General features: G+C 36.7%; 1 protein-coding gene across 13 annotated transcripts in view; it reads right to left on the bottom strand.

The window, feature by feature from the left end:
- Positions 1-27,193, bottom strand: part of NRXN1 (neurexin 1) — a 670,457-nt gene that overhangs the window by 353,541 nt on the left and 289,723 nt on the right. For 12 of the 13 annotated variants that reach the window (XM_085054558.1, XM_085054559.1, XM_085054568.1 and 9 more), the window contains 2 exons: positions 26,131-26,157; positions 4,036-4,158 (listed from right to left, as the gene is read on the bottom strand). In XM_085054558.1, coding sequence (XP_084910684.1) covers positions 4,036-4,158; positions 26,131-26,157 — 150 coding nt within the window. The remainder of the gene's footprint in view (positions 1-4,035; positions 4,159-26,130; positions 26,158-27,193) is intronic. The other variant, XM_085054564.1, reaches the window with a different exon arrangement.

Below are 27,193 nucleotides of genomic sequence, written 5' to 3'. Positions count from 1 at the left end.
TGCGGCTAGGGTGGGCAAACAAAGGTGTTTGAAAGCAACAGGCTTTGTGCCATGGTGATACACCATGGGGGAAGGGGCAGAGCCCCAGAGATGGGCTGAGCAGAAAGCCTGCAGGAAGGGTGCATGCCAGTGTTTTGTAATCCTGGACACAACGAGGGACGTGCTTATGTCAGAGAGGTGGCCAAAAGCAAGCCCCACAGCTGCCTTTGAGAGCTCTCTGTCATGCAAGGACCACTGCAGAGCAAGAAGCCCAAAATCTGCTGACTGTAGAGCTAATTTGGGGGAAAGGATCAGCACTGCCAGAGTACACTGCATACAGGTCAGGTAAGCTTTTAAGCTAGTTATTAAATACCTTACCCAGAGCATTAAAATTGTCTTCACTGAATTGTTCCCTTTTCTGACAGGATTTCCAATTTTTTTCCATGCTTATTTTAAAGAAGTAGGGCAGTATTATCACAAGGCTGATTCATGATCACATAGTGTGGACAAAACAGCTTTTTATTGCTAATGGATTTTGCCACTTAATGTACCTTTTGCAAACCATGGCCTAGATTTCCCAGTTCCTTAGCTGCTTCGTGTCTCTCGTGGAGCACAGAGAAGGTGAAGAGCAGATCTAGCCAGGCTGGACTAAATATTGGCATAAAACTGCTCTAATAGAAGTTCCCACACTGGCAAAGCTGTTGACAAGCCAAGTTCCCTCTGTCCATTCCCCAAATATACTACTCTAAGAGAGAGTGTGAGCACTGCCCCAGGTGGACATGTCAGAAGTGAAGCAGAAAGCCTGGAGGAAGCTTACATAGCTCTACCATCGTAGTTTTGATAAATAAGAATCTGTGGACATGAGTGTGATAGGGAAAAGACAAGGAAAAGAGAAATGTTAATATCTGTGATTTGCCCAGGGAGATGAATTCACGGGCAGGCTAAGTCACAGCACTGAGATATAACAGTGAGGTTACAGGAAAAATAGCTCTGTAAGTTTTAATACCATTAAGGCACAAAAATTGCTGTCATAATTTATGATAAATATTTACAAGTAGCTTACTTAGCTTCAGGATCAGTTTTGTATGAAAACTTGCTCTCACTGATGTCATTGAGCACCAGCACCACCTGGGATCTGCACCCACAGGGCTGAGCACTGCAAGAGACACCTTAAACCCCAGGGACAGCATTCTTGCTGTTCTTGTTTCTAAACATCAGTTCTGAAGATACTACTTGCCCCGAATGTATCAAGCAAAAGTGGGTTCTTCCTTGCAGTAGTGAGTCAGGGAGCTGTCTTGGAAAATGCCAAATGTGTAATTTTTGCTAGGACAAGAGCTGTATATTGGATCACAACCAAAGAGCTGAGGATCAGGTTTTAGAGAGGAACATTGTGTATTCCAGTCTTGTATCACTTCAGATGGCATTGCATTAATGTCGTGGCAAAAATCCACCAAGCATTGGCCTGTAGCACACTATCCCCACTACATTAAATGTATTTCTTTCTTTAGCACAGTAATAAAAAAGTTCCAGAATCTGGGCTCACATCCCAAATCTCCCTCCAACATTTCAGTTCTACAAACACGCAAACAGGACTTGAGAGTTCACATAATGCTCCACAGGATTTGTAAATGCAGCAGTGCAGGAAGAGAGTGTAGTTTGTAGTTACAAGGTTGGACTTTTGGGAGTTTGGTGGTGTCTTTTTGGTTTGGTTTTGGTTTGTTGTTTTTTTTGGGGGTTTTTCTTCTTTTTTTAATTTACTTTATCAGGCTTGTGGAAAAACATCATACAAAAGGCCAACTGAATTTCTGTTCATAACCATAACTATGTATCTATTTTGTTATCTAACTTAGGGATCTTCAATCCACTTTTATTTTCCGTACATTTTCAAAACCACCTGCATGACTTCCAGTGAAAGCTTCCTATGACTCTGGTTTATATTATTTATCCATGCAGACATTATGTATTTGTCAAAGAGAACAAAGTCCAATTCATGAATGAATTAGGAGTATTTTATAATCTGTAAAAACTGCAAAAGTCAGGATGAATTATTTAATGGCTTTTTCTCCAATTTAAGCTTTCTGAATCCGATGGGCTTTTTTTTTTTTTATCTATGACACAGAAAATGGAATCAATAAAAGGAAAACACAATGTGTGGCAGGAGAAAGCTGGAATTTTTAGTAGGAAGTCAGTTTTCTGTTTTTATAACACTATAACCTTTCACATGAAAAATGAAATTTGTGATTTGGGACATCTGAAGGAACTTTAAGCAGTTTAGAGCAAACATATATGGAAACTCTTTCCCTATCCTTTAAAGAAATTCAAAGCTAATAGACATTAAATTCTATGGCATACATTTGAAATTTAAAACTGCAAAGACTTTTAAAACAGTGTTGAAAAAATCCCAAAACAATGAAAAACCCCACCCGCCCAAAAAGAAACCAAAACAAAAAAATCTCGTCAGTTGCACAACAATGAATATCACATTTGTGGGAAATGTGATATTCATGGGACTAACAATAGATTACCCATGTTTAAAGTTCCCTCTGTTCCTTCTCTTATGCCAGTTCCCTCCTCATTTGTGGAGAAGGCAACAGATTGGCTACACAGATTCTTATAGGGAGTTTAGGAAGCTTAGGAAGTCTTTTTCCCTCCAAAATATTGGAATGGATTTCTCCCTCTGGATGAATAACATTAATCATCTGTGGATTATGCAAATGCAGACAACTTGCAGCATGAAGAACTGAGAGGGAATTAAGTCAACTGGCCATTTTTTGATGTAGATACTGGGTTGTGGAGAGAATACAAGTGATGCAGTAGAAAGCTGGACCCAGGTTTTGTAACCTGTTGTATTTGTAAATTAGAACTCTGCCATGAGGAGTCCAGGAATTGTGCATTTGGATCTTGCCACTGGATTTTAATCTAAACAATTTCCTCTGTATTAGAAAAGCCTTATTTGAGTGGCATCTGAAGCAGCAAGATTATAATATTTTTCAGTATACTTCCTCTAATACTATAAATTTATTATTAAAATGCAAATAAATTATTTAGGCCATCTACATTCTTGGGAGAATGACCCTAGGCATTATAACATACACAAACTTCAACTCTGGAAGATATATTGGTAATTTCTGAATCTAGAAAACATGTTCTTGCAACTATATGAATTATTTTTCTATTAGTGACATGGTCCTCAGTGTTCTGCTGAGGTGTAAAGGGACTACTAAAGAAGGTACACTCACCTTAAAAAAAAAAACCCAAAACATTTAACTTGTTACCATTTTGACAAAGTTTAGAACCAATGATAAAAGTTATTTAATGCTACACAAAAACAAAGGATAATTCTAAATAGCTAACACAAAATTAGGCACATTGTACTGTGCAAGGAATCAGGGCCAGAAGCCAGATCAGTTGCTATTAACAACATATGTTAATATTAATAATAGGTAATGTGGTAATTATACATATGTAAGCATTGTCTCATACAAGACAAAATCAATGTGTTCTGTATTATCCTTTCCTATAATAAAAATATAGAAATACCTAACATCTCTTGGCATGCATGTTAGTTTTTTTCTCCCATCCTAACTCCTATTTTGGTATTTGAGAAAAACATGCAGCCTAATATATAATTATTGAGGACAGTTGATGCAAGATTCAATCCACAGTAGAATATCCTTTAAATGCTTATTAAATTCTTTCTTCCAGCAATAGTTTAGAGTTTAGCCTTAACAATGTGTTGCCAAAAGCATTTTACTTGCCTTCTCACTAGTGATATATCAAATCACTTCTCTCCAATTACTGTATAAAAAATTTATTTAAGCCAGCACAAAGGTTGCCATTAATTTCAACAGCAACCTTAGAGCAACATTAACATTAAGTGTAGTAACACGCTTGTTGTACCAGCATTCCAAGATGCATGACATGGCTTTGGAACCTCATCCAAGAAAAGAAAAAAAAAAAAAAAAGCATCTTTTGCTTTCAGATAAAGTCATTTTACTTCTGTAATTTTTTTTTTTTTTTGGTTTTGTGAATAACACAATGACAATGCCACAGTACCTGTCACAGCCTGCTGGTCATCCACCATTAACTTTAAACTTTTTCCTCGCCGCACCACACGCACTGTGTGCCACTCATTATCATTGAGGTTATAGCCAGCAAAAAGGGTTTCTGGGCCTTTGCCTGTAGGATATGCCAAACAGTCATTATGCAATCTTTAAAGCAGTTTACATGTGAACCTCACAGAGAAAGAGAGAAACAGAGAGACTGGCTGGGCAAATGTTAAAACTCACCAAAAGTCACATCAAGCAAGAAAATTACCAAGTATAAGCAAAATATAGAGCTACTACATATTATATACTATAGAACTACTACATTAAAACACTTCTAATGTCTATTTAACTATGTAAATACATTATATATGCACCTGGTTTTCATAAATAGGCACAGTCAACTTGGATTTAATTTAGAGTTTCAAGTATGGATTTACAAGACAGAATTTTTGTTTCCTTACTAAAAATAATTTGGTGGAAAATAAAAAAAATGGTAGATGTGCGTGCATGGATTATATTTTTCTCAATCTACATCAGCTTCTTTAAGGTTCTGTTTATTAGGACTTCTCAGAACATCATCTTTCTACCACCTGATCTAGATGACTTGGTAATATTCAGATCCAGTACCTTTTGATGTTAGTGGATGTTCAAACCATAGCTTCCTTTTTTATTTAATAGATACATTCTTTTTGGAACCTGCTATTTTTGTCAGCAGTACAGCAAACACTTGTTATGGAAATTCTGTGTATAGCACAATATACTCACATAACCAAAGTACTCAGAAATCTATGAAACAGGATATCTTTAAAGCTTAGGAAAAGATTTCTCATAAGAAAAAGATTATGGAAATTGTCCCTTGCACTGTTCACCAAGAAGTGAAAGAGGGAAAGAAAAAACCTGACTTTGTACTGTCATTGATATGAATATCTAATAGACCAAGTGCTGAACCAATCAATGAAAACGTATGTGGTGACTGTCCAGAAGGCAAAGCTAATCCACAAGAGGCAGAATAAATGCTGCTGATAACTAAAAGTTGTCAATGAAATTCTGGACTCCTCCACAAGAGAGACAAGGAACTGCTAGAGCAGGTCCAGCAGAGGGTGACAAAGATGATGAAGGAACTAGAGCACCCTTTTCCCTTCTGAGGAGAGGCTGAGGGAGCTGGGGCTGTCCAGCCTGGAGAAGAGACACTGAGAGGAGCCCTCATCAGTGTCTGTCAGTGTCTGCAGGGAGGCTCAGAGGATGGAGCAGGCTCTGCTCCGTGGGGCTGGGCAATGGGACAAGAGGCAACGGGCAAACTGAGGCACAGGAAGCTCCAGCTGAACATGAGGCAGAGGTTCCTTACTGTGCAGTGCCTGAGCTCTGGCACAGATTGCCCAGGGAAGGTGTGGAGTCTCCCTGGCTGGGGATAGCCAAGAACCATTTGGTCACCACCCTGTGCCATGTGCTCTGGGATGATCCTGCTTCAGCAGGGAGATTAGATAAGATGCCCAGCTGTAGTCCCTTCCAACCTGACCCATCCTAGGATTCTGTAAAAGAGACACATTGTAAAATAACATAAACAGTAGGTTTACCCTGAGTCAGATCATTACCTCCACTGTGTCCTTCCAGGTCACTGTATCCCTTCTATCAGTATATCTCTGAAATGGATATGCCACTACTTCTGAAACTCTCCCACATTTCTCTTGGGATTCTTTTCCATCCAGCACAGGCTAACTGTGTTGGCTGAGGTCTGTTAATAAAATCAAAGCCTAAAATCAAAGCCTCTCTGACTTCAGAACTGCACAGAGGGAAAAAGACACTGAGAGATTGATGTAGCTGTTCAGCATATTGGACAGTTTTCATCTCAGATGTTTCCCATCTTCTGTCAGCATTTTTTTAATTGCTGCTGGTTTATTGCCCTGCTTTTATATGCAACCTTTGCTATTTTGGGCATGCCAAGGGATCTCCAGGAACAAAATGCAAAGCAAAGACAGTGAGATTCTGATAATGCTGGTTCTCTGTGTCTCTGTATTGACACTAAGATAGGAAAGGTGTCCAAACCCAGCCGAAGCAGATGATTGGTGTCAATTACCTGAATCATTCTGTTCCTTCAATGTTTGCTTTCTTTGACAAGAGAAATACCAGTTTTGCATAAAGCTTAAGTGAATATTCTCTTTGAATGTGCTGATTGAGATGCAGTGAGTTAAACTCCGAGCAATTTCTTTTAGGCACTTCAATGGAAGAAATTTCTACCTAGATTTGGAGAAATGGCTGGCTTTATAAAAAATGCTGAAATAACATGAGCAAAAAACTTAGTGAGAGTCAATGTCAATAGGCCTGCCTAGGCATACATCATTTAGTATTATTGTAAACATATTCACACTTATTTTTTAGTGCAACCCCCACCTTTTTTTTTTAAATTTTTAAAGTAGTTGAACCACTTAGTCTCCATTATCTTGCTTCAGATCTCTAAAAGACCTAAAAGCATATGCAATTTTAATTTACTCTCACATTAACAGCCCTCTGTAGTGCCCCTTCCGTGTAAAGGTGCCTCAGTGTATATGAATATCAAATCCAACCTGGCTGCTTGCATTTACAGGCAAATATATCTATTATCTTTTAATGTCTGGGGACTTGTAAACTCTTCCTGTTGTAAAATTAAATGTGTATTTTCCTATGCATCAGTCTGCTTTCCTTGCAAGAGTAAAAAAATCAGGTCAGAGCTCCGTGTAAGCTGCCTGTTCCAACTGCACGCAATCCAAGAGGGGATTAAGGGGACCCCTGGTGAAAGGGCTATAAAAAGGACAAACTTTGGTATAACACACTATTGGAGAAAAGAAAAAAGTCCTGGCCTTGAGAAACTACCCCCTTGCATGGAAAAGAGACCTTTCTTTCCTGGAGCTGCTCTGTAACAGAAGAAGGGCTTTTGCTTGGTCAGAGAGAGAGTTCAAGAAACTACAAAATTGCAAGGTGCAGTACCCAGGTGTTGTGGATCTACCTGTCCCATCGTGCTGCATCTCTGCAAAGCAGAATAGTTTTCCATGGCAGCTGAAGGGGGAGATAAGGAAGGATGGAAGCTCACCATTCCCATACAAATGCAGTGCTTAGGCTGCTTCCTGGCTGAGAACATGCTTTCACATAGAAATGCAGCAAATATGCTGCAGAGTATTTAGGAGAAAATTGTCTAAGTGCTTAAACACAAAAACATGTAAAAATCCCTGGATAACACAAGACTACAGAACTGCAGAAGAAAACTCTTAACATACCTTGTTAAATGGTATTGGCCAACCTGAACCATACTTCATATTAGTACTTTCCTCACTGACTTTCAAATATATTGACCTGAAATTAATTTAAATATCATATATAGATAAGGGTACAGAGTCGTCTTCTGCCCTGGTTTTAGTTCTTATAGTGAATCTACTAAAGCATTGGCTCTCTAGTCTTATTCTGACTTTATACTGATCTGATTCCACTTCATTTAAATCACACCAGCAAAAAGATCTCTTAAAGAATTGGATTTAAATAAGAATTGGCATACTGCCACCCTTTTTTTTTTTGGAAGTGGGGAGGGTTGTTCTGGGCTTTTTAAAAGAGATTGTTCAATATCTCCCGCATGAAGAAAAGCAAGAGCCCAAATTAAAAGAAAATATGCATATAATTTCGTTTTGTTTTCCATGGACTGATGCTACTTTTCCAAACTTATGTCCCTTCACTCCTATTTACCACACTATCCTTCCCCTGGAACTCATCTGTCTCTTTCTGGACACAGTTATTTTGCTTCATACATCCAGCCAGCACTGGCTCACTTTCTGAGCCACTGATTCTCTCAGATGCTAAACCCTTAATCATACACCTTTCCTCTCCGAAACAAGATGCAAACTAGGAAAAAAAATCCACTAAGTATCTCCTCTTGCTTAAGTATGAAATTTATTTTAATGTCTATGTTCAGCTCTTTTCCTATTTTAAAGGCTTAAATAACTACTAGATTTTATGCATCCCTAGAGAAAATGAAGAGTACCAAATAAAAGAAGTACTGGCACTTTTATGGCTACCACAATTTGCTCAGAGTCCATCAAGCCAGTAGAATTCCCACATCCATTTAAAAGCAGATAATTGCTTGCACAACCACCTTTTTACAAAGCAAAATGCAGACTTTGCAGTCAGTTGATAAAGGTACAAATCTTGATGGTGCAATTGATTATGAACTAGGAAATGTAAAGCCTCAAACATTCCCAGTAATATGTTGACTTTGGCATCCAAATCTGAGCTTTGTTGTCAGCATGTCAGCTGGAACTCAACAGCCTTTTCAAAGTTATGAACCTCCCAAAGAAAAAAAAAATCTCATTTCCAGTGCACTGAATATTCTAAATGTTCTCTGGAGATTCCTGTTCTCTTTATTATCTTGTGAGGAGCTTATTCAGCCTAATTCAAGTGCTGAGGATTTGCTGAATTCCAACGAGTCTGTCAGTTAACTTTAACATGCACAATTTTTCCTCTTACAGATATCTATCCTGTGGTACTTTAATTCTAACCAGCTATTCGAATTGAACTTCAAAAATAACAAACTGAGCATTTTGAAAGAATCTATTTATTGGTCAGTATAAGAAAGGCTAGTGGTTTCAGCCTAGTTTGCTAACAGAAAACTATGCATACTACAGCTATCAGTATCAGGTGGCATTTAGACAAAAAGACATTTGGACAAGACGACAAAACCTTGAGATCAATTCAGTTAGCAGAGAATGTTATTTTAAGTCAGGGTTGTCAAGACTTCAGACAGAGTCTTACAGCTAAAATAATAAATATTTTATGATTCAGCTTGCTATGTATAGACAGCTGCGTGGCTCTGAGAGACATCTAGGAGTGTCATTGTAAATACCTGGTGCAGAACAAGAGCACTCTGTGCCATTTCATTTATCCTGCCTTCCAGAGTAAATTTAGCATGCCTCTAATCCAGGCTTCTATTCCAACACTCAGCCAGACAAACCTCATGAGGCAGCTGGATTACAAACCAGTCTGCACCAAAAAAAGTCCAGCAAAGATTCCTCCAGAGCGAGATACAGGAACACAAGACACACAGGGTAAGGCACCTTAACCTTTCCTATCCTTTCTGTGGTTGGCTGCAGAAACATTACTGGTCTTCCAAAACACTCATTAGCACAGCTGATCTTAAAAAGTCAATTAATACAGTGAATCAACTGTATTTTAAATGATTGTGCCTGTATCATCCTGAAATTCCCTGACTAAACATATTTATTGCAAATAGAAAAACTGCATTGCTTTTTAAACATCAGAAATGTGTATCAGGTTATCATTTACAGCTAATTGATAAGATAACTTGAGAAAGTCTAATTGCAAGTCAAAGAAATTTTGTCCACTGTATTTTCTTCCTAACAGACTCGTATGGAAAATTCCACAAGAATAGCATGCTCGCTGAATTGTATCAAGCAAAACATATCAATCTCGCTCTGCTTGATCCAAATGCTTCAGCCCACAATAGTTTTATTATAGGCAAAATTGCTTTTGGCAATTTGGGTAAAGTATTGGCAGTTCAGGGTATTTTTATTCTTTTTTTTTAACAGAATTTGACATTTCAGAAATTAAAATGAAGGTGATTGGAGCTGCTAATATCATTCATTAGCCTTCATTTCAGCTGTAGAATAGATTTGCTCATATTCTTTAGCATAACAGGAATATAATATTAAATATTTCCATCAAGGCATATCTATATTTTTCATATAGAAATGCAGAAAGCTAAACAAGATACTTTTAAAAATTCTACTGGATTCCTCTACATGACCAAACTACAAACAGACTGCATTTAATATTGATCTAGTTCACTAGCAAGGAGAAACAGCATACACAGTGAATTCACTAGGGAAGAAAAATCCATGGAAGGATATAAAAACAACCAATCCAGGAACCAAGCACCATATCCAGCTCTGAGGACACAGAGTTTTCATTTCTCTGGTTATTTTCTCTCTTTTCTCTGAATTTGCTTCATGACCTGACCATGGTCTGAGTTGCTGTGTATTTCCCCTCTGTGAGCTTTGTCCTTCTTTTGGAAGCTATTTAATTTGGGGTGTAATATCACACATACTCATGCATTTATTTCTGTTGAGCTGTGAGATATTCACTGTGACACAGCTGATATCTAAACAGAGCCAGTGGATCCACGTGGGAGGGCAGAACACAGGCAGATCCATTGGACTAAATGAAATCTAAGGATTCTGCCAAGGAAGGTGCTGATAAGGAACCACTGTCTTGTGAAAGCCTATTCTCTACTAATAGGACAAATACTCAATTTCAGCAAGATGAAGAAAGAAAAACGTCAGAAAGCAGTAAACTTTAGAGTTGCAAGTCTTGACCTCTAGACTTCCCTGCTAGACCAAAGGATATGTAGAAGACAGACACATTCTCCAAAGTGTGCCTTGCTGGTCAATAATTGGGTCTATATTAATTTGAACTGTATTTCCTGGGAAAAAAATGGTTTTGAAGTTGCGATTACAATTCTCTGTGAACTCAGAGCACATGAAAGGATAAAACTGATTTTGTTACTGCATTACGAAACGCCTAACCCATCTTAGAGATGTTTCTCAACATGTTACACAAAACATTTATGGCTTAAAATCAGCTGCATTTCAATTCAGTTTTGTAAGTCATCTATCTAAGCAAGTGAAACACAAACAGCCATAAGGACATGTAATTTTCCTTCTTCTTGGATATAATGGAAGAAAAGTGTCTTTTAAAAGCAGAAGTCAGCCAGATCCCTGTATTTTTAATAAGAGTGCAGTTTCATGCTGTTCTCTGAGGATCATGACTATCAGGAAATGTGTTAAAGTTACTAAAGGTTGTACAAATCTACCCCAAGGCTCTGAACTAAAGCAAAGTCAACGAGCTTGAAAAATATGGTTGTGGTTTTGTCAGCTCACTGCTGAATGTTCTGAGACAAATTTTCAGGCATTATGGTGAACCTGACGACTGACTTTGCTGGAGGTGAGGTGAGCCTGAACTTTAAATTAGCATAGAATTGCCATGGATTGAAAGAAAACTTGAGTGCAAGATTATTTACTTTGTGTTTACTGCAGGTAAGGAAATGTGCTCTTGCAAAGATCCTGCAGCTTTAGGATCACACTGTAAGGTGAGATCATGCCTTGAATCAGGCTAAATTTTTTAAAGTGCACTCAAAACTTCATGGTGTGAGTTGGCATTCAGCAGATTCACTTCCACAAACTACTTGTGTGGTTTCAGTAAATCTTAAATTGTTTTCACATTTACCTGACATGCCTGCTATGATGAAAAATTCCACAAATTCTAAGTCGAATATGTTGGAGCATTTTGTATTAAGTCAAACTTAACACAAACACTTTCAAGTCAACATCTTGGCCTTCATTCTACCTAAGCTACTGCTGCACATTAGGAAAGAGCTATTTCACAAGCCTGCTATCCCATTTGATAACTCCATTTACTTCTTTTTTCAAATATCATCTACCATAAGCTAGTGTATTAGTGGAAAAAGAATTAAATGGGAAATATTAATCCCTTTAAAAGACTGAAATTCTCCCGTGGAGGATTTTTGCATTACATTGAGCTTTCTAATACTGAAAGCTTGTTTCAATGGAAAATTCTTTTTAGCTATCTAAAAAAATCTTTGTAAAACTTTTAGAGAAAAGAATGGCTAATTCATCTGGACTTATTAGTGTTTACTTTTTTCCCCTTCTATAAAAAAACCAGAATCGAAAATCGTGAGAATTGATGTGGGAACTTGGGAACTCCTATGTTAAATAGTACTAGACTAACATCAAACCCCAATTTTAAGCAATACTGAAATTCAAATTTTTTTTTTAAAGCAAATATTCATTGTTCCGATATTAATTTAATGGCAGCCAGAAACTCTACTACGCATTAATTCTATATAAATTTAGAGCTCTATCAATTCTACTGATTTATGAGATGTGGCTTAACGTAAGGGAAAACAGCAATCCTAAGGTAAATTCAAGTTAAGTTTCTCTTTTCCCAAGCAGAGTTCAATTTTTACTTCAGCAGACTCATCATTCTGGTCTTGACTATCAAACTCTAAGTCCCAAAAGTTTAAAAACACAGAGGCAGAAACATATATTTCCCTGTCCTGGATTTCTAGGAACAGCAAGAACATTCCTCTAAATTTTCAAAGAAATGGAGCATGGCACATCTGACAACCTCAGTTTCCTTAGACATCACCTCTACAAGTTATTGTTCAAATACAGTGCCCTCAGCTTCCAGAGGAATTCTGCTGTCTCCTCTGAGCCCACGAGATCTGGAGAAATTCTGACTTGGAAGAAAGATTGCACAATAAGATGGTTATCTAAATAACTTTCATAATCTGGACCTTAATCGTTGTCATTCAGCTAATAAACAAATAAACAAAAAAGACTGAGAGACAAAGGCGCTGCAGGCAACAGATGCAGCTGATCTCCCTTAGGAGCCTGAAGAACCTGTGCTGCTGCTTTCCACTTAAACCCAGCGAAGGAAAAACAACCTAAATTACAGCAATCTTTGTAGAAAAAGTAGGTGCACATTTGATTATTTCATTTTTTTTCACTGAGAGAACTGGAATATTTGCTGCCCATTGGTTACATCATAAGTGACAAGAGGAAAAAAGCAGAAACAGCTTTGACCACACATTAGCCTTTCTGACATTGATATTGACTGTGCCCATTTATATCAAAACCATGGCTGTCAAAACTTGTTACATTTTAAAATATAAGTAAGCTCAACTTAAGTATGCTTATCCATAATTTACCTTTTTATTTAAAAAATACCTTTATGTTTAGTTAAATTGACATAACAGAAAAAAAATAATTTAAATATTTCCTTTTACCCTTATATCTTGCACAGTGTTCTTAAGAATAAGCAGATTGGAAACTAGCTGGCATAGAAAGGAAAATAATTTGGACTGTGACTTTATTTTAAGAATAAGCTCCTCTTAATTTACAGGTGTCTTTATCCCAAAAAACCAGTTGTTATGAAATAGTTACAACTAAATCTCACACTCATGGCCTTTTTTTCTTTTTTGTAATTAAAATGTTGAATTATAACATTTTGCCTACTTAAGAACAATGATAATGTTTAAAGATTTATTATTATTGATTATTTAAGTGTTTTAAAATATTTTTATAATCGTTATGGATCAAAAAGTGCAATTTCTTGACACTGCTTATTCTTGGATACTTCTAGGCAGACAGGAGTCAAGCAAGGAAGACTAAAACAGACATTTCAATTGTTTTCAGTAATTACAAATAGATGAAAACAAAGGTTGCTCCCTGTTCTATGATCAGCCTCCACTGACTTAGATCAGTGGAGTAAAAAAGTAAAAAAGCTCTTGAGTAAAAAAGCACAGCTTTTAAAATTTTGTACATGGAATTGTTTTTAACCTTGAGAGAATCTCTCCAATGCTCTTGTACCATTTATCATGTCTTTGGGATTGTGCTCAGCGCTAGGGAGTGAAAAACTTTTATCTAACAAAACAAGCTGCTTGACAGAAGTGTCTACTTGCACTTTCTTCAGGTGTGCTCTGTATCTCGCTTCATGCAATTTTAGGAAATCAAGAATCTGTGCTGCTGACTTTCAGAGGTAGTGCTGCTCTTATTCACCACCAATTAGCTCGCCAGCTGACTTCCTAAGTGTCTTGTATCATGTCAGGGATGGTGTCAGCTGTCTCCTGTTAGCTGGAGAGGCAAGAATACTTCTTCCCCCCAGAGCAAATGGTGTACTTGTTCCCTCCTAGGAAATAGCAGACTTGCTTTCAAGCTGCTGAAATGTTATATATCAAAAGACAGTTCAAAGTACACCAGTAACCACAACAAAAATTCATTCATCAGGTAATTTTCACCAGTATTCAACAACTGTAGTGCCTTAATTTTGGTAAAACTATAATTCTTTAAATGGCAGTGAGCATGATTGTTATGATTCTTATTATTCACTTCTGATCCAATCTCCATGAGTCACATGTAAACAGTTCATGGCATGTAAGTGAAAGATGGAATTGTTGACTTACCTATTTGATCTTTCTTTTCCAGACAGATTTTTACTACTAGTGAGAAAAGCCTTAATGTGCAGAGAGGAACTTCTAACTAATGAAATTTTATTTCTACATACATGCGCTTCACTCCCTGGAGGAAAATCTCACAGAATATAAAATGAAAGAGAAATAATACCAAAGAATTAGCATAAGCTACATGAACTACAGCTCCCTTTTTTCTTCAAGTACTTTTTCTCATTCCATGTCTTGGTCTCCGTCTTGTGTCTTGTTGCTTCAAGACTGCCTAGACAAATAACTGCTGAAGAATTCCTTGCACACTTCCCAAAGGGGACTGCATCTCAGAAAGCCAACTTTATCTTGATGTCTCAGCCCAACAGAGCAATATCTCCTTTGAAGTGACTTGTCTGATGGATTGAGGCCTAGAAATCAGCTGGAAGGGAGCATAAGTTAACCTCTTGACATGTCATACAAAAAAGTAATGTGCTTGGATGGAAATTTCAACAGCTACCTGAATATAATTCATTAAAGTTATTGTCAAGAAGAGATAATAAGGAAGCAGTTATGTGGTTCCAGTAATAAGCTACTGAGTGCTTAAAATGTTATGATAGATGTTTCATGCATTTTAATAGACATAAATGCAAAATGTGCTAGATACAGGGTAAGTGCTTTTAATATAAGTAACTGCTCATCAGTGACATGCACTGGGTAGATGTTTTTAAGGTTATCAGCTCTTCAAAAAAAGCACATTGAAAAATGAATTACTGTCTTTATAACATTAATGAAGAATAATGTTGTAGCTGAGAGCTTCCTAGGCTCCTTCATCAAGGGTGAACTTATGAAAGGATGCCTTGCTGCAGAGAAGTGAAGCAAGGATAAAATAAAGCTAAAGCTAATATGTACTTACACAAAAAAGTTTTTTCATATGCAGTAAAGGATGGGCCATCAAAATGCCACAGAAGGCTCAGAAACCAGGTTCTGTGAATTTGTATTTATGCAAATAGGCATATAAATTCTGCACTACATATGGAAAGGACAAAAGCTCCACGCCCATGTACTGTTCCTTACTGTCTATAATCAGATTTCACTGATCTTAGTGCTGAAAGAGTAAGATAATTTCTTACCAGGGACTGATTCCAGTGTTCCAGCAGAACAAATATAGAAATGTATCAAAATAATTTTGATTTATGCAAAGTTTTAGTGTGGCACCCTTGTCATTTTTCCTTTCTTTCTCTGATTGAAGAAGAGGGAGTCAAACATTCCCTAAGCAGCTTGGCTTTCCTAATCACACAAAACTGAGAAATAGGATCAGATCTGACTCTCACTGAAATTAGCTGCACTTTTTTGATCATTTTGAAGTAGTATCTATTAATATGAGAAGGACAGACAGAAACTTGGCAATTCACCTCAGCATATGTCAGACCAACTGCAATGCTCACTGGCTGTGCTAGTGAGAACCAGACATCCCATTCCACTTTCACTCTCTTTGATTCTGTTTCCCCTTGCTCTTATTTCTTACCAAATGCATGCCCATTTCATTAAAAATTAAAAAAAAAAAACCACATACATTTTTTCTATGAATTCCTTACCAGTGTATATTAGGACAGAATGATGGCTGTGACCATGTGATGTACTGATCAGAAAAGCAGTATCTACCAGCAGAGAGATGGCAATTTGTTTGGTTTTCCTTGTAAAGTTCTCCAGATAAGCACAGCACCATTGAATTAGTGAGGCTTTGTTTTGGAAAATGTCCTGTTCACTTATTAGATTTAAATGCCATCTGAACTAAACTGTTAATGATTTTAGTATCTTTTTACACAGATTTTTTTTGAAACAAACAACACCTAAGTCTCTTTTCCCTGAAAATAGCTCTTCAAACAGTAGCATTACAATGGAAAGACTGGAGTATTTCTCCATAGAATTTTCATTTATAAGCACTTCTAATTTTTTTCAGCAAACATATTAATAAATGTTCCTCTCAAGAGCATTATATCTTAGAAACAGAGAGTCCTAAGAAACAAAGGCAGAAAAAAAATAAAAAGCAAGGAAAGGTGTTTTTATATGAAGTCTGATAGTGTTTTTAATCTGTGTATCAGTTTAGAAATATCATCAACTGACCAATGCTGAGTTACTGTTATTTTTTCTTAATACTGAGTGCCAACAATTAATTTCTTTTTTAGAGACCTACAGACAAAAAATTTCTGGCCAGAAACCTCTTATTACTAAGTAAAAAAAATATTCACAATGCTTAGTGAATATAAAAGAGCCATCTTAATTAATGGCTTATCCTAATTTGACTGGATTTGTCAGTTAATCAAGAGGGGTTTTTGAGAATTTGTTGAAATATTTGCTTGTGTCATCTGCTGCCATCTGTGTGTTAACACTCTAATTTTCATGGAATCTGATTACAAAGTTTAGAATGACTGTATACAACCCAGCTGATGATAGATTTATATATTTTTTCAGCCTAATGTTTCTATGAGTCCATGATTACTTTCACCAGCAATTTCCTGTTTGCTCTGAATACAGGGTATAAACTAGTGATGAAATAATTAGGGAAAGAAGTTGCAAATTAAGCTGGGAAATGGCACATAAGACCAGCTAGTTCAGCACTGTGCTTTCAAGAGCAGAGCAGAACTGCAGAAGTGCTCTGCAGTAATTACTACTCTAACAGAGACACAGCTTCCAGTGATGGACATGTCTGGGACTTCTGGAGCTACAGAAACCACCTTATCTGAGAAAGTCCTTGATGTATTTCCATTTCATTTCAAAAATCAATTTGTTAACCTTCTGCTGCTTCTTACGGCTGTATAATCATATATTTATAAAAATACATTCATATTCTCCCAGGTTTTTTTTTTTTTTCCCTAGCTTGCCTAGCTGCTCCATGTAGGAAAGCTAATCCATACTTGTAATCCTCCCTGTTGCAGTGACCTGTATTTTCCCCATTTAAGTTAATCATGAGGAAGAGGAACTGAACACACATGGAGCATTCAGGAAGCGGATAAACCATGACTGCATAATAGCATAATGCTGCTTTCTCTTCTGGTCCTACCTCCTCTCCCCACAGCTCCTCACATCCATTGGGATTTCTGGGCACTTCTGAGCACTGAACTGTTTTACAAGAGCTATTTAAATGACTGCACAATTTCTTCAGCTCAGTGCCACCACTTTCCATTGCTTTGCTCGCATAATTAAGGCTACTTTTTTCTAGCTTGAATTACTTTGTGCACACTGCCATTTAATTCCACCTACCATTTTACTGTGCAGTCATTCAGCATTTCGAAGCCCCTCGGAAAATCCTCAAACACAGCATTTCGTTTGATTTTCCTAAATAATCCCATTGCATTTGCAAATAATATCATCTCAGTGTTCATCTCTGTCTCTCAATCACTTATGAATATGTTAGCAGAGATTCCTGTGGGAGCAATTGGTAGCAGAGCTTTGCTGTGGAATGACTGCTGCTGCAGCCCAGCTCACTAATATGAATGACATTACATTAGCTTTTATATATTCTTCTCCAGAAGAAAATATTATTCAATTCCTTTGCTATTACTGATTAGAACAGAATTCCTTATTATCCCTGCAAGATTTGAATGTAACACCCACTCTCTGTCATGGAAAAAAATTGTGAGGATAATTTAAATCACCAGTCCTGAAATGTGATTAAGTCATCTTGCTTCTCAAAAGCTAAAGGAAGAAAACATAAAAGTAAAATAAGAGAAATTTAGGACCTGCTATACATGAAAAACTTACTTTCAAGTGCTTCTTCACATTAAAATATTTAAAAGGCCTGGTCTATTTCTTCTGATAAGTCGTTTTATGAAAGATTTGCTAGGACCAGTATGAGCTAGACACATGTAGCTCCCTTGCATATAAATCAGGATTTATTAATTCAAGACAGTCTATTCTTACAGATCCAGCACATCCTGGAGGCTGCTTTGTCCCTGATGGTAAAATGAGAGGCTACATGCTTGCAGCAATCTCTGCTTTCCTACCCTCTAAGAGTCCTCTTGTCATATTTAGTATTTTAGAGGATCTCCTGCTCCCTGCTCCCCTTCAGGAGTTCAGGCTGAAGGATCAGAGGGAACAACCTCAGTCCACTTCAGGCTGTTCCCTGGGCTCTGTTTGTGAAACCCTGGCAGCATTCCAGCGCTCAGAGCCCATTGATATAACCACACTGTGGCCCTGACACAGATTGCCCTATATAGTCACTGAACTGGCAGCTATCTACACCTGGCATGGCAAAAATTAACGTATACACTGAAATAATCACAAATGGAAAGTCTGCTCCTTTTCAGCAATTTTAAAGAAGTTTCTGAAAACATTGAAGTGGTAGTGCTAAAAAAGCCTTTACCTGAATGTTACACTAATGATTTTTCCCTGCCAATTTGGGCAAATAATTTTCAAGTTTACATAAATAACCTTATGTTTAAGCTTTTACTGTTGTCTTTTTTTACTGTGGCTATTGCAGAGCACAGTGCTGGGCCTTGAGAAAGCCACAAATATATTACTATTGTAAATTTGATTACTGAGGTCCCTGTTAAATCAGTTGTATCTTTAAAGTACCATAAGTAGAATGTGTGACATATAAAAATAAAAATAAGATGGATGAAAAGAGTGAAAAGACAGGTAAGAAGCATACACACAAAAGAGGAAAACATCCGTTTTCTAGTAAGAGAACTTGAAATAATACTTTATTGACAGCCTGCCAGGAAACTAATATCAATTTTCCCCTGCCAGGAAACTAATATCAACTTTCATAGCTAAGGAAGAGCAAACACAAAGTTTTATAAGGAACAAGTAGAACACAGGCACCGAAATAAACTTTGTTGCTGTCCTTCATGCAGCCTGAAAGCACTGATAGAGCAAAGTCCTCAGTCCCCAGCAGCCCATCCTGAAAGCTTTGTCAGGGACAAGGTAAATATGATAGACCTTGAAATGTTCGGCCTGCACATCTAAAGCCTTCATTTTCACTTTAGTGGGTGTTTGAGTTTTTGTTTGCTGTTAACAGAATTGTCTCCCATGCTTCTTCATAATATGCTAGTTGATTCAAGTATTCGTATGCTCTTTATTATAAAGTTTTTAGGTTTTTTGGTGGCTTTTTTTGTATGTTTGTTTTGGGGTTTTTTTCATCTTAACAACTATAACTGGATAAGGAAGGGGTAAAAATGGAAGCCTTTTAGATAACTCAAGATTTTTGCTGCAAGATTCCTGTGTTTACCAAAACATAAGTTTTAGATGAGAAATCAGTATATTACAAGACTGATTTTCTCAATCACCCACTAAGTGAGAGAACTCAAAATTGGAAGTCCAATGTACCATCACTGTTACCTTCTCAGAATTGTCTCTCAAGCCAAACAATATCCATGTGAAATTTCCCAAAAAGCCACAACATAAAATGGATTGCAAACCTTTGTTATTTTATGTGAATGGCCCAAAAGCACAGCAACCCCCTAGCTGGCATCTCCTAGTATGTATCCTCTTCATAAAGCCACTCAATGGCTTTTCCTCATGCTTGAAACTCCCTAAAACTGGGCATCAGGTACTTCCTAGCTCCAATATCCAGCTTTTTTTATAAGTCAGATTCAGGAGAGAGTAGTTGTGATGTACATAACTGAAGGTGCACATATCTACCCCAGAAACATTTCCCTTCAGTTGGCTGAAATACCACTTCCTTAATTGATACAGATTAAGCATTCCACATCTCAAGAAGGGATGTTTCTGCCTTTCTGTACATAACATGTACTTTTCCAGGATGTTCTTGCTTAGATGTAGGCCAGATGAATTCATTTTGGGATAACATAAATCTGCGTTGCTGAAAAAAGCAATGCACTCTCTCTCTACTAGAGGTTGTTTTTCTACTGTCCCTGCACCATTCCTGCCTCCCCCTCATCCTGTTTTATTCTGCAATACGTGTCAGAAAGCTGCAGCAAGTTAAAATTAGTGATTTTGGTAATGGGTGACTTTAGTCTAATTCACCACATAGACACTTGAACACTTGTGCTGGCAGCAAAGCCATGGGCAGTGTAAGAGCAGGACCAGCAGACAGGAAGAGTTAGAAGAACACAGTTTTTAAAGTAAAATGACAGGTTTTTTTTCAGAGATGGATGAAATTCTGCAACACAAAACCCAAAGAATGGTAGGAAAACTTCTGAAAAATGATCAGCAGAGGCCCTGCTGGTTCACATTCCATTCCCACCTAAGTCATTCCTACCACTCAAGCAACAGGCACTGTTTTTCTTCAGAGCAGGTGGGCAAGCAGACTGCAGGAAGAACTGAATGGCTTTGCCATCACTGCCCCAGGAAGCCAATTAATGTGTTGGGCTCACATGGTGTAACCTCTGCAGCATCACTTCTCTCCCCTCAATATTTAACACAGAATGTGAAATTAGAGGCATCTCTTGTAACTGGCTTCTGTGGCAGTACAGAATAAATTATGTGCTATCCCTTAATGACTTTAGCACTCCTGATTGTGTTTATACAAACAGGATCTTTTGCTTTCAAACCTGAACTTTTTTTTGCCCTAGCTGAGCTGTTTTCAACCTTTGTTCCAAACACAGTGCCTGGAATATGACAGAGGATGGTCTTAGTGCAGCTTCAGGATGGAATACTGAGGACTCCAGAGAAAGTCTCTGAGAAAAGAAACAATTTTCCCTTTTTTGTATGCTGTCTGTCAGCAACTGGAGATTGTAGTCAGAATTTGATTGAAAAGGGCTGGGTACGTTTTCAGTTTTGTTGCATAGCAGCAGACCCTGTTTTTCAGGAAATTATGTGAAAAGGGGCCTTTAAGCAGATATTGCTGAATGAGAAGGAATCCAATGACTTCCTGTTCTAAATCTGAAAAGTGCAGGCAAAGTTTTAAAAGAATTATTTATAATTATTTCAAACTTTATGCTGCAAACAGAGGGAAGTTCCTGACTGAACTTGCAGTGAAAGTACCCTGCTGATTTGCTGCACATCCTCTATGGTAAAGCTCTTTTACATATTTTTGCCAGGCTGTCAACCACACTTAATGAGGAAAAGATCAAAACTCATGCAATTCATAAGCACTGTGTAAGAAAACAGGCCAGGTACAAAATCTTACATTTTGGGTGGAGCTACAAAATTGATTAATTTTAATTGTTTTCTACTGCCAACAACAGCAAAAAAGGGAGCAAATGACATATTCTAATAATTCTTTTCACCAGACAGTAGGAAGTTAATACATGGAAATGTATTAATGATTTGCTTATCATGTATTAATGATTTGCTTAGATTTAGGAATAACCATAAGAACACAGCTGAAGATTCTGGATTTTGCAATAAAATGCAGTTTTGCAAGCAGTAGCTTTCAACAGGATGTATAGTCTTCATGTAAGATTTTCTGCTGCTTAAAATTCATGTGCACATTGAAAATATACTGTAACTGAACACCATTGCTGGTTCTTTAATATCTACAATTCTCCTCTTATTTACCAATAATTTGACAGAGATCCTTGTCATGCCCTGGATTTGTAGGATAATCTGAAAAGAAAGAAATGCTTCAGTAACAGATGTTTCCAAACAGAATAACTTAATCATCTGTAATGTGCACATCTGCAGGATAGGAAAATTTTAAAAGGATGAGCATACAAATAAGGAAAAAAAGATTGAGGGTTTTAGAGAAGAACAGAGCATTGAAATGGAATAAGAAAATAAAATGAGAGGAACAATAAATGACATAGAGAATGGGTGAATAACTAGATAGAAATATGAATGAGGATGTAAATACATCCACTGAGGGGGCACTTCACTGGAAGAACAAATAGAAAGCCCTCAAAGCCGAGGAAACTCTTCCTAATTTATAAAGTTGGACACCCAGCTTGTAAAGCAGGTTCACACATTCCCTGGGGAATTGTATACACATTTACTACCCTGGCACTCCCTGCTCCCTAACATCCTGCAATTCATAATCATTTCTTCTGACAGTCCTGCATTTGAGTTTAACTGAATTCAGTGCCTTCAGTGCCATTGCTCTATGAATTATTGCCTACAGTAGCAAAGCTGTGTACTAGAAAACTAACCTAAATCTCTCCTGCCCTGTGTCACAATCTCTCACAGCACCATCCAAAAACATATCCTGTATATTTTCATATTGAAAAAAAGTATCAGCTTGGGAAATGAGTGCCAGGTATTTACCAATTAACATTATTAGTGGTATAACGGATCAATTAATAAAAAAACTGCAATCCTACTCTGCTGACTCAAATAAAAAGATAGAAAATTTATTTTCAGAAGTGATATCAATATTAATATCAATCATAATAATAATAAAACCCCTCACAACCCAAAAGATGAAATAACATGTAAGACTGCAGACATCTGTGATAAGAGCATATGGAATATTAAAACCAGCAGTCTTTACAGCTACCTGGTAAGAAAATCTTACAGGTAGTTGGACTTTTTTCAGATGCTAATGTTTTGGAAGCTTTAAAACTGGAAAAAAATGGAATTTAAATTAAGTCAAGGTAGTAGCTCTTAAGGTTACAGCAGTGAAAAATCTGAAAATATAGCCCATCTGTATTTGTTCACAAGTCATTCAGAAGCTGTTATTGAACTGCAATGGGAATTTTATTGGGATGAAGTCCTGTGTCTAAGAAATATGAGGGAAAAATCCCATTCAGTTCAACAGAATCCACTGCTATTTATAATTTATGCTTTATAGTTTGCAATTAAAGAGTAACAATTACTTCCTCCTTTGAAAGGGAGAAATATTTTGTGTTGTTCTTTGTTTTTGTTTGTTTGTTTTGATGGGAGGGCTTTTTCTGTTGGGTTTTTTTTAATTTATTCTTATGCAATTTTTAAGGACTAGTTTTTCAGTTCTGTATATAATGTAGAAGAACTCTACAGTTATCAACTTAGTTTTTACAGAACGATAAATGCCAAAAAATGCTGTTACATTCATATTACTTGAACCAACAGAGTTCACTGCAGTCTTTTTCTTGAAATTAGTTCCTCATCATATGAACACTAATTCTGAAACCATAGCAGCTATTTCTGTTCATAAAAGAAGCTCTTCCCTTTCTCCTGGTGTCAGCCCCAATATTTACCTACAAGCACTTGCAATTTAAAAGGACCCTTTAATTCACTGCCTGACACACAATTTCATTTTGTAAACTTGCAGCTCTGAAGAACGCAAGGAAGTTATTTAAGGATGTACAAACCCAGCATTTCAGGAATATTATTTTCTGACTGACACGAGGCAGAATTTCTGGTGATGTATGCTTTTATGTGCATACCAATCTTCTAATCTAGCATTAAATATGTAGCATGCCACACAGTTCCATAAAATTAGCAAGAACAGCCTCCATGATATTGTTAATGAGACACAAGCTCAGGAGTGACCTGATATCTGATTAACATTAAAAAATTTAACAAATTCTGTCCTTCAAACAAGGAAGACCACAAAATGCCACCTCTTCTGCAAGACAGGACATCAGCTAAAGGTGAAGGCATGACCATGTGCAGGAAAAGTTGCTTCCAAAATCTTAGGTCTGTCAGCCAACACGTGTTCATTTGATCTGCAGTGAGCAGACAATAGGCTTCAGGAGAAAATGAGAGGAGGAAGAGGTGCAGTATTTTATTCCCTAGGTTTGTAATTCACAGCAGGAGAAGGTGCTTAGATTCACATTTTCCTTTATCTTCTCTCAAGATTGTTTATGTTTAGTTTAAGCTATTTCTCCAAATGTAAACCAGATACCTTCATCCTGACCGTGACTCTGTTACTAGTCTAGTTATAACAAATGACTTTCAGTCCCAACACTGAGCTTATATTAACAGGACTAATTTCAAAGTAGCAGAACAGGAAATGGAAAAGAAATTTTTCAAACATGAAAACCAGATTTACTTCTATCAACACAAAATCAGGAATGATACAGATCCAGCTCTCAAAAACAAAAAAAGAGAGGCACTCAACTTCCACAGTGTTCAGCAAATCAATATTCCAAGTCTGGATGCTGTCGCTTTGAAACAAATTGTGTTCCACTAAACCCCATTATGTCGTCTAATAAGCATTTTTTAAGGACTGCTTAGAGCAATAATTCTCCATAATCGAAAAATTAAAAAAATCAGAAATTGCTCATGAAACATCTGGTTGGTGAGAAACTCCAGTGCAGATAAGAAAGCATTGCAGTACTTACCGTACTGAGAGCCCACAGAGCCCTGCTCAGTACACACAAAGCACCACAGGGAGGTGGAACTAATCACCCAAGTTCATTGCTAATAACAAACACACTATGAGCCAACTGTAAAGAAAAATAACTTATGAGCATTTTATATCAAGGATATTTTATAGAGAGGTTATGTTGCTTCTGTATGAGACCAAGAAGAGTTTATGACTGCTAATCCAATCCAGCAGATGCATTTCTCCTCTTTCCAATCCTCTAATTGGAGGCTTATAACTTTGTGTCTGCAGATTCTCTTTTCATCCAAAACTTGCTTAAAAATGAAACTTAGAAACTGTTTAAAGTTATTTTTATGACACATCATTTAGTCCAAAAGAGATTAAAAAAAATGAAAACACCTGTTATGTTGTGGCTTAATTCCTGGGGGTTTCTTTATGTTAGTAACTCTGTTTTCAGAGGGATTTTCTGATTTTATTAAGGAAGTTAAGAAAAAAGCAATATTGCTTTTCCTAGGAAAAAAAGGAATTTACCAGCAGCAGGCAATCTCATTACAGTTCTGCTCAAAAAGCTGCTTGTCTTACACTTGGAAGTTTTTTTCTAATTGAGATTTCTTTAGTAGAAAAGAATAGCGTCCTGTGGCAGACCAAGAAATGCTTCTGAGATTTTTCACGACTTTATATTTTTTAACAAGTGGAAATAGGAAATATTTGTGTTTATAAGTGACATTTTTTACTTCTTTATTATTTTTCTTTAATATGAGAAGATAATTTTATGATTTGGTAACTACAAGCATTTCCTTTATCATATGGAAAAGTCTCTCTGAATTTAAGCACAGTTTAATTGAACACTTGCCCCAAGCAATCTCTGGTTTTTAATACAAATATTCTATTTTTGTCTTGTAAAATTATTAATTGAAAAATATATTAGCAAATGACACATTAAGAATAACTTCAGATCCTTGTTTTTCTTCATGGGTTATAAAACTATTAAGGAATATTATATTAATGTCTTTTAACTATTAACAACTTAAACCTGTGCAGTTTGTTGCTTAGCTTTTTTCTATTTGCATAAAGCCAGTCCTCTGGCCTGCAAAACCTGTTAGGAAGGGAAACAAAGAAACAACTCAAAACTCAAATCTACCATACTTACTATCAATAATTTTGTTGACACCATTCAGGAATTCCATAGACTCAAAATAAAATCACAGTCCTTTTTCTCCTTTCAGAATATAGCCTCTTAATCCAAATAATATCAGAGAAGTTAAAATTTAGTCCATTCATCTGGCAAATGTTTCCCTCTGTTTCATAAACATGCATATCACAGAGAAAAATTGTTCAATTCAAACGTTTTTTTACATAATTAGAGTGTAAAAAATCATCATAGAAATACGGTTATTCTCAGACTTAATAATGTCCTTATTGGAATGTGTCACTTTTCCATAAATCAAAGATTTAGCAAAACCATTTGTGAAATAACCAGCTAGTAAATACAGTTAATTGTCTAGTAGGATTTTAAAATAGAAATTTTTGTAGTACAAAAAAATTGTGTTCCAACAATCTCACCACAAGTTGAAGGTAAAATGTCAGGAAAACTAGGAGGACATGGGGAAAAAATGTGTGACAGCCTACCAGAAATGCTGGTTCAAAAGTTCTATGGCTACTGTAAATAAAATAGCCTATCTAGAATAATAGAATACTACAGGTACCATTTCCTCCAGGCTTGTTTACAACTTGTAGAATATTTCCTTTTTAATATTCTAGTTAAAGTTATGTCCTATAGAAAGGACAAAAAAACACATGCCAAAGTATATGATGACTTTTTACACAATGATAATTAATCATCACATTTCACGAATAAATTATCAAGTGCTTGCAAGCTGTCCACAATCTTTGTCATTCTAGTTTGCATATTTTATAATGGTGGAATAACATTTTAAAAAGTTTGAATAGGCACTTACTGGAATTACAGTTAATCCTGATACAGTCTAGATGGGGAAGAATAGATGAAAAATGAAAATTTATCCTTCAAGGTAATAGCTGCAGACATCCAATAAAATCACAGTCCACCCTTCCGGGGACAGACACATGCAAATATGGCCACTCCATATCATCAGTCTTTACATACTGTTATAACCCAGATATACTGCGATAAGTCTTTATCAATAGAAACGACAAATAGGGTAAAAAAAATGGCCAATTTCAAACAAAGCTACATGGTGACAAATCTAAGTGAAAAAATCAGGATTAAAAGTCAAAGATGCTTAACTGAGGCAGGCTGCAACCTTCTCCCCATGTGTGAAAGAACAGGTAATTTCTCTCAGTGCAATTAGAAAGTGCTCCGTCACAATGGGTCGTAGAGCAGGCCAGGCCACAGTCAGACACCTTGGACAACTTGTGGATAGTATAACCTCAAAGGCTCATCTTCCAAAGCTAAGGATTGGCATTCAGAGCTCATCACCCACACCCAGAAATAAGAGTTCGTGGGTTTACATATCCTTAATGTCTAGATTTTAGGAATGGACAGTGACTACTTTAAAGTTATATTAACATAGAGAAAAGAAAATCACATCTTTTTAAACACTCATTAGAGAATGAAGAGAATACTTTCTATTTTAAGATTATTTTCTCACCTGACTAAAAAAAAAATAGGAGGAAAAAAAAATAGGGGTGTTGAAGGAAGGAAAAACATTGCTAGGGCATGGATTTATTTACTTTTTATTGATCTTCATGAACTATAATAATAGGCAGAGGGTGGTGCTTTGTATGTAAAGTGAATAACCTGATCTATGCACAATCCTCTGCTGGGATACCTGCATTTATTCATTACTGAAAAATACCAAACCCAAACCCTACACCATGCTACTTGGTTTGCACTGCTACTCCTGGCTTACACCTTTGAGGAACATATATACCATCAGACCTAGATTTTGTTTCCATATAGCTGAGTTTGTCATGTGTCGTCAACCGCATCAGAAAAGTGGTGGCAAACAGCCGAGGAGCAGCACCTGCACAGCCCCTTTA

Source organism: Lichenostomus cassidix, chromosome 3, assembly GCF_008360975.1.
Source record: "Lichenostomus cassidix isolate B80296 chromosome 3, HeHo_3.0, whole genome shotgun sequence".
NCBI classification, from domain to species: domain Eukaryota; kingdom Metazoa; phylum Chordata; class Aves; order Passeriformes; family Meliphagidae; genus Lichenostomus; species Lichenostomus cassidix.
Note: the sequence above shows the minus strand (reverse complement) of the source record. Positions and strands in the feature narration are given on the sequence as shown.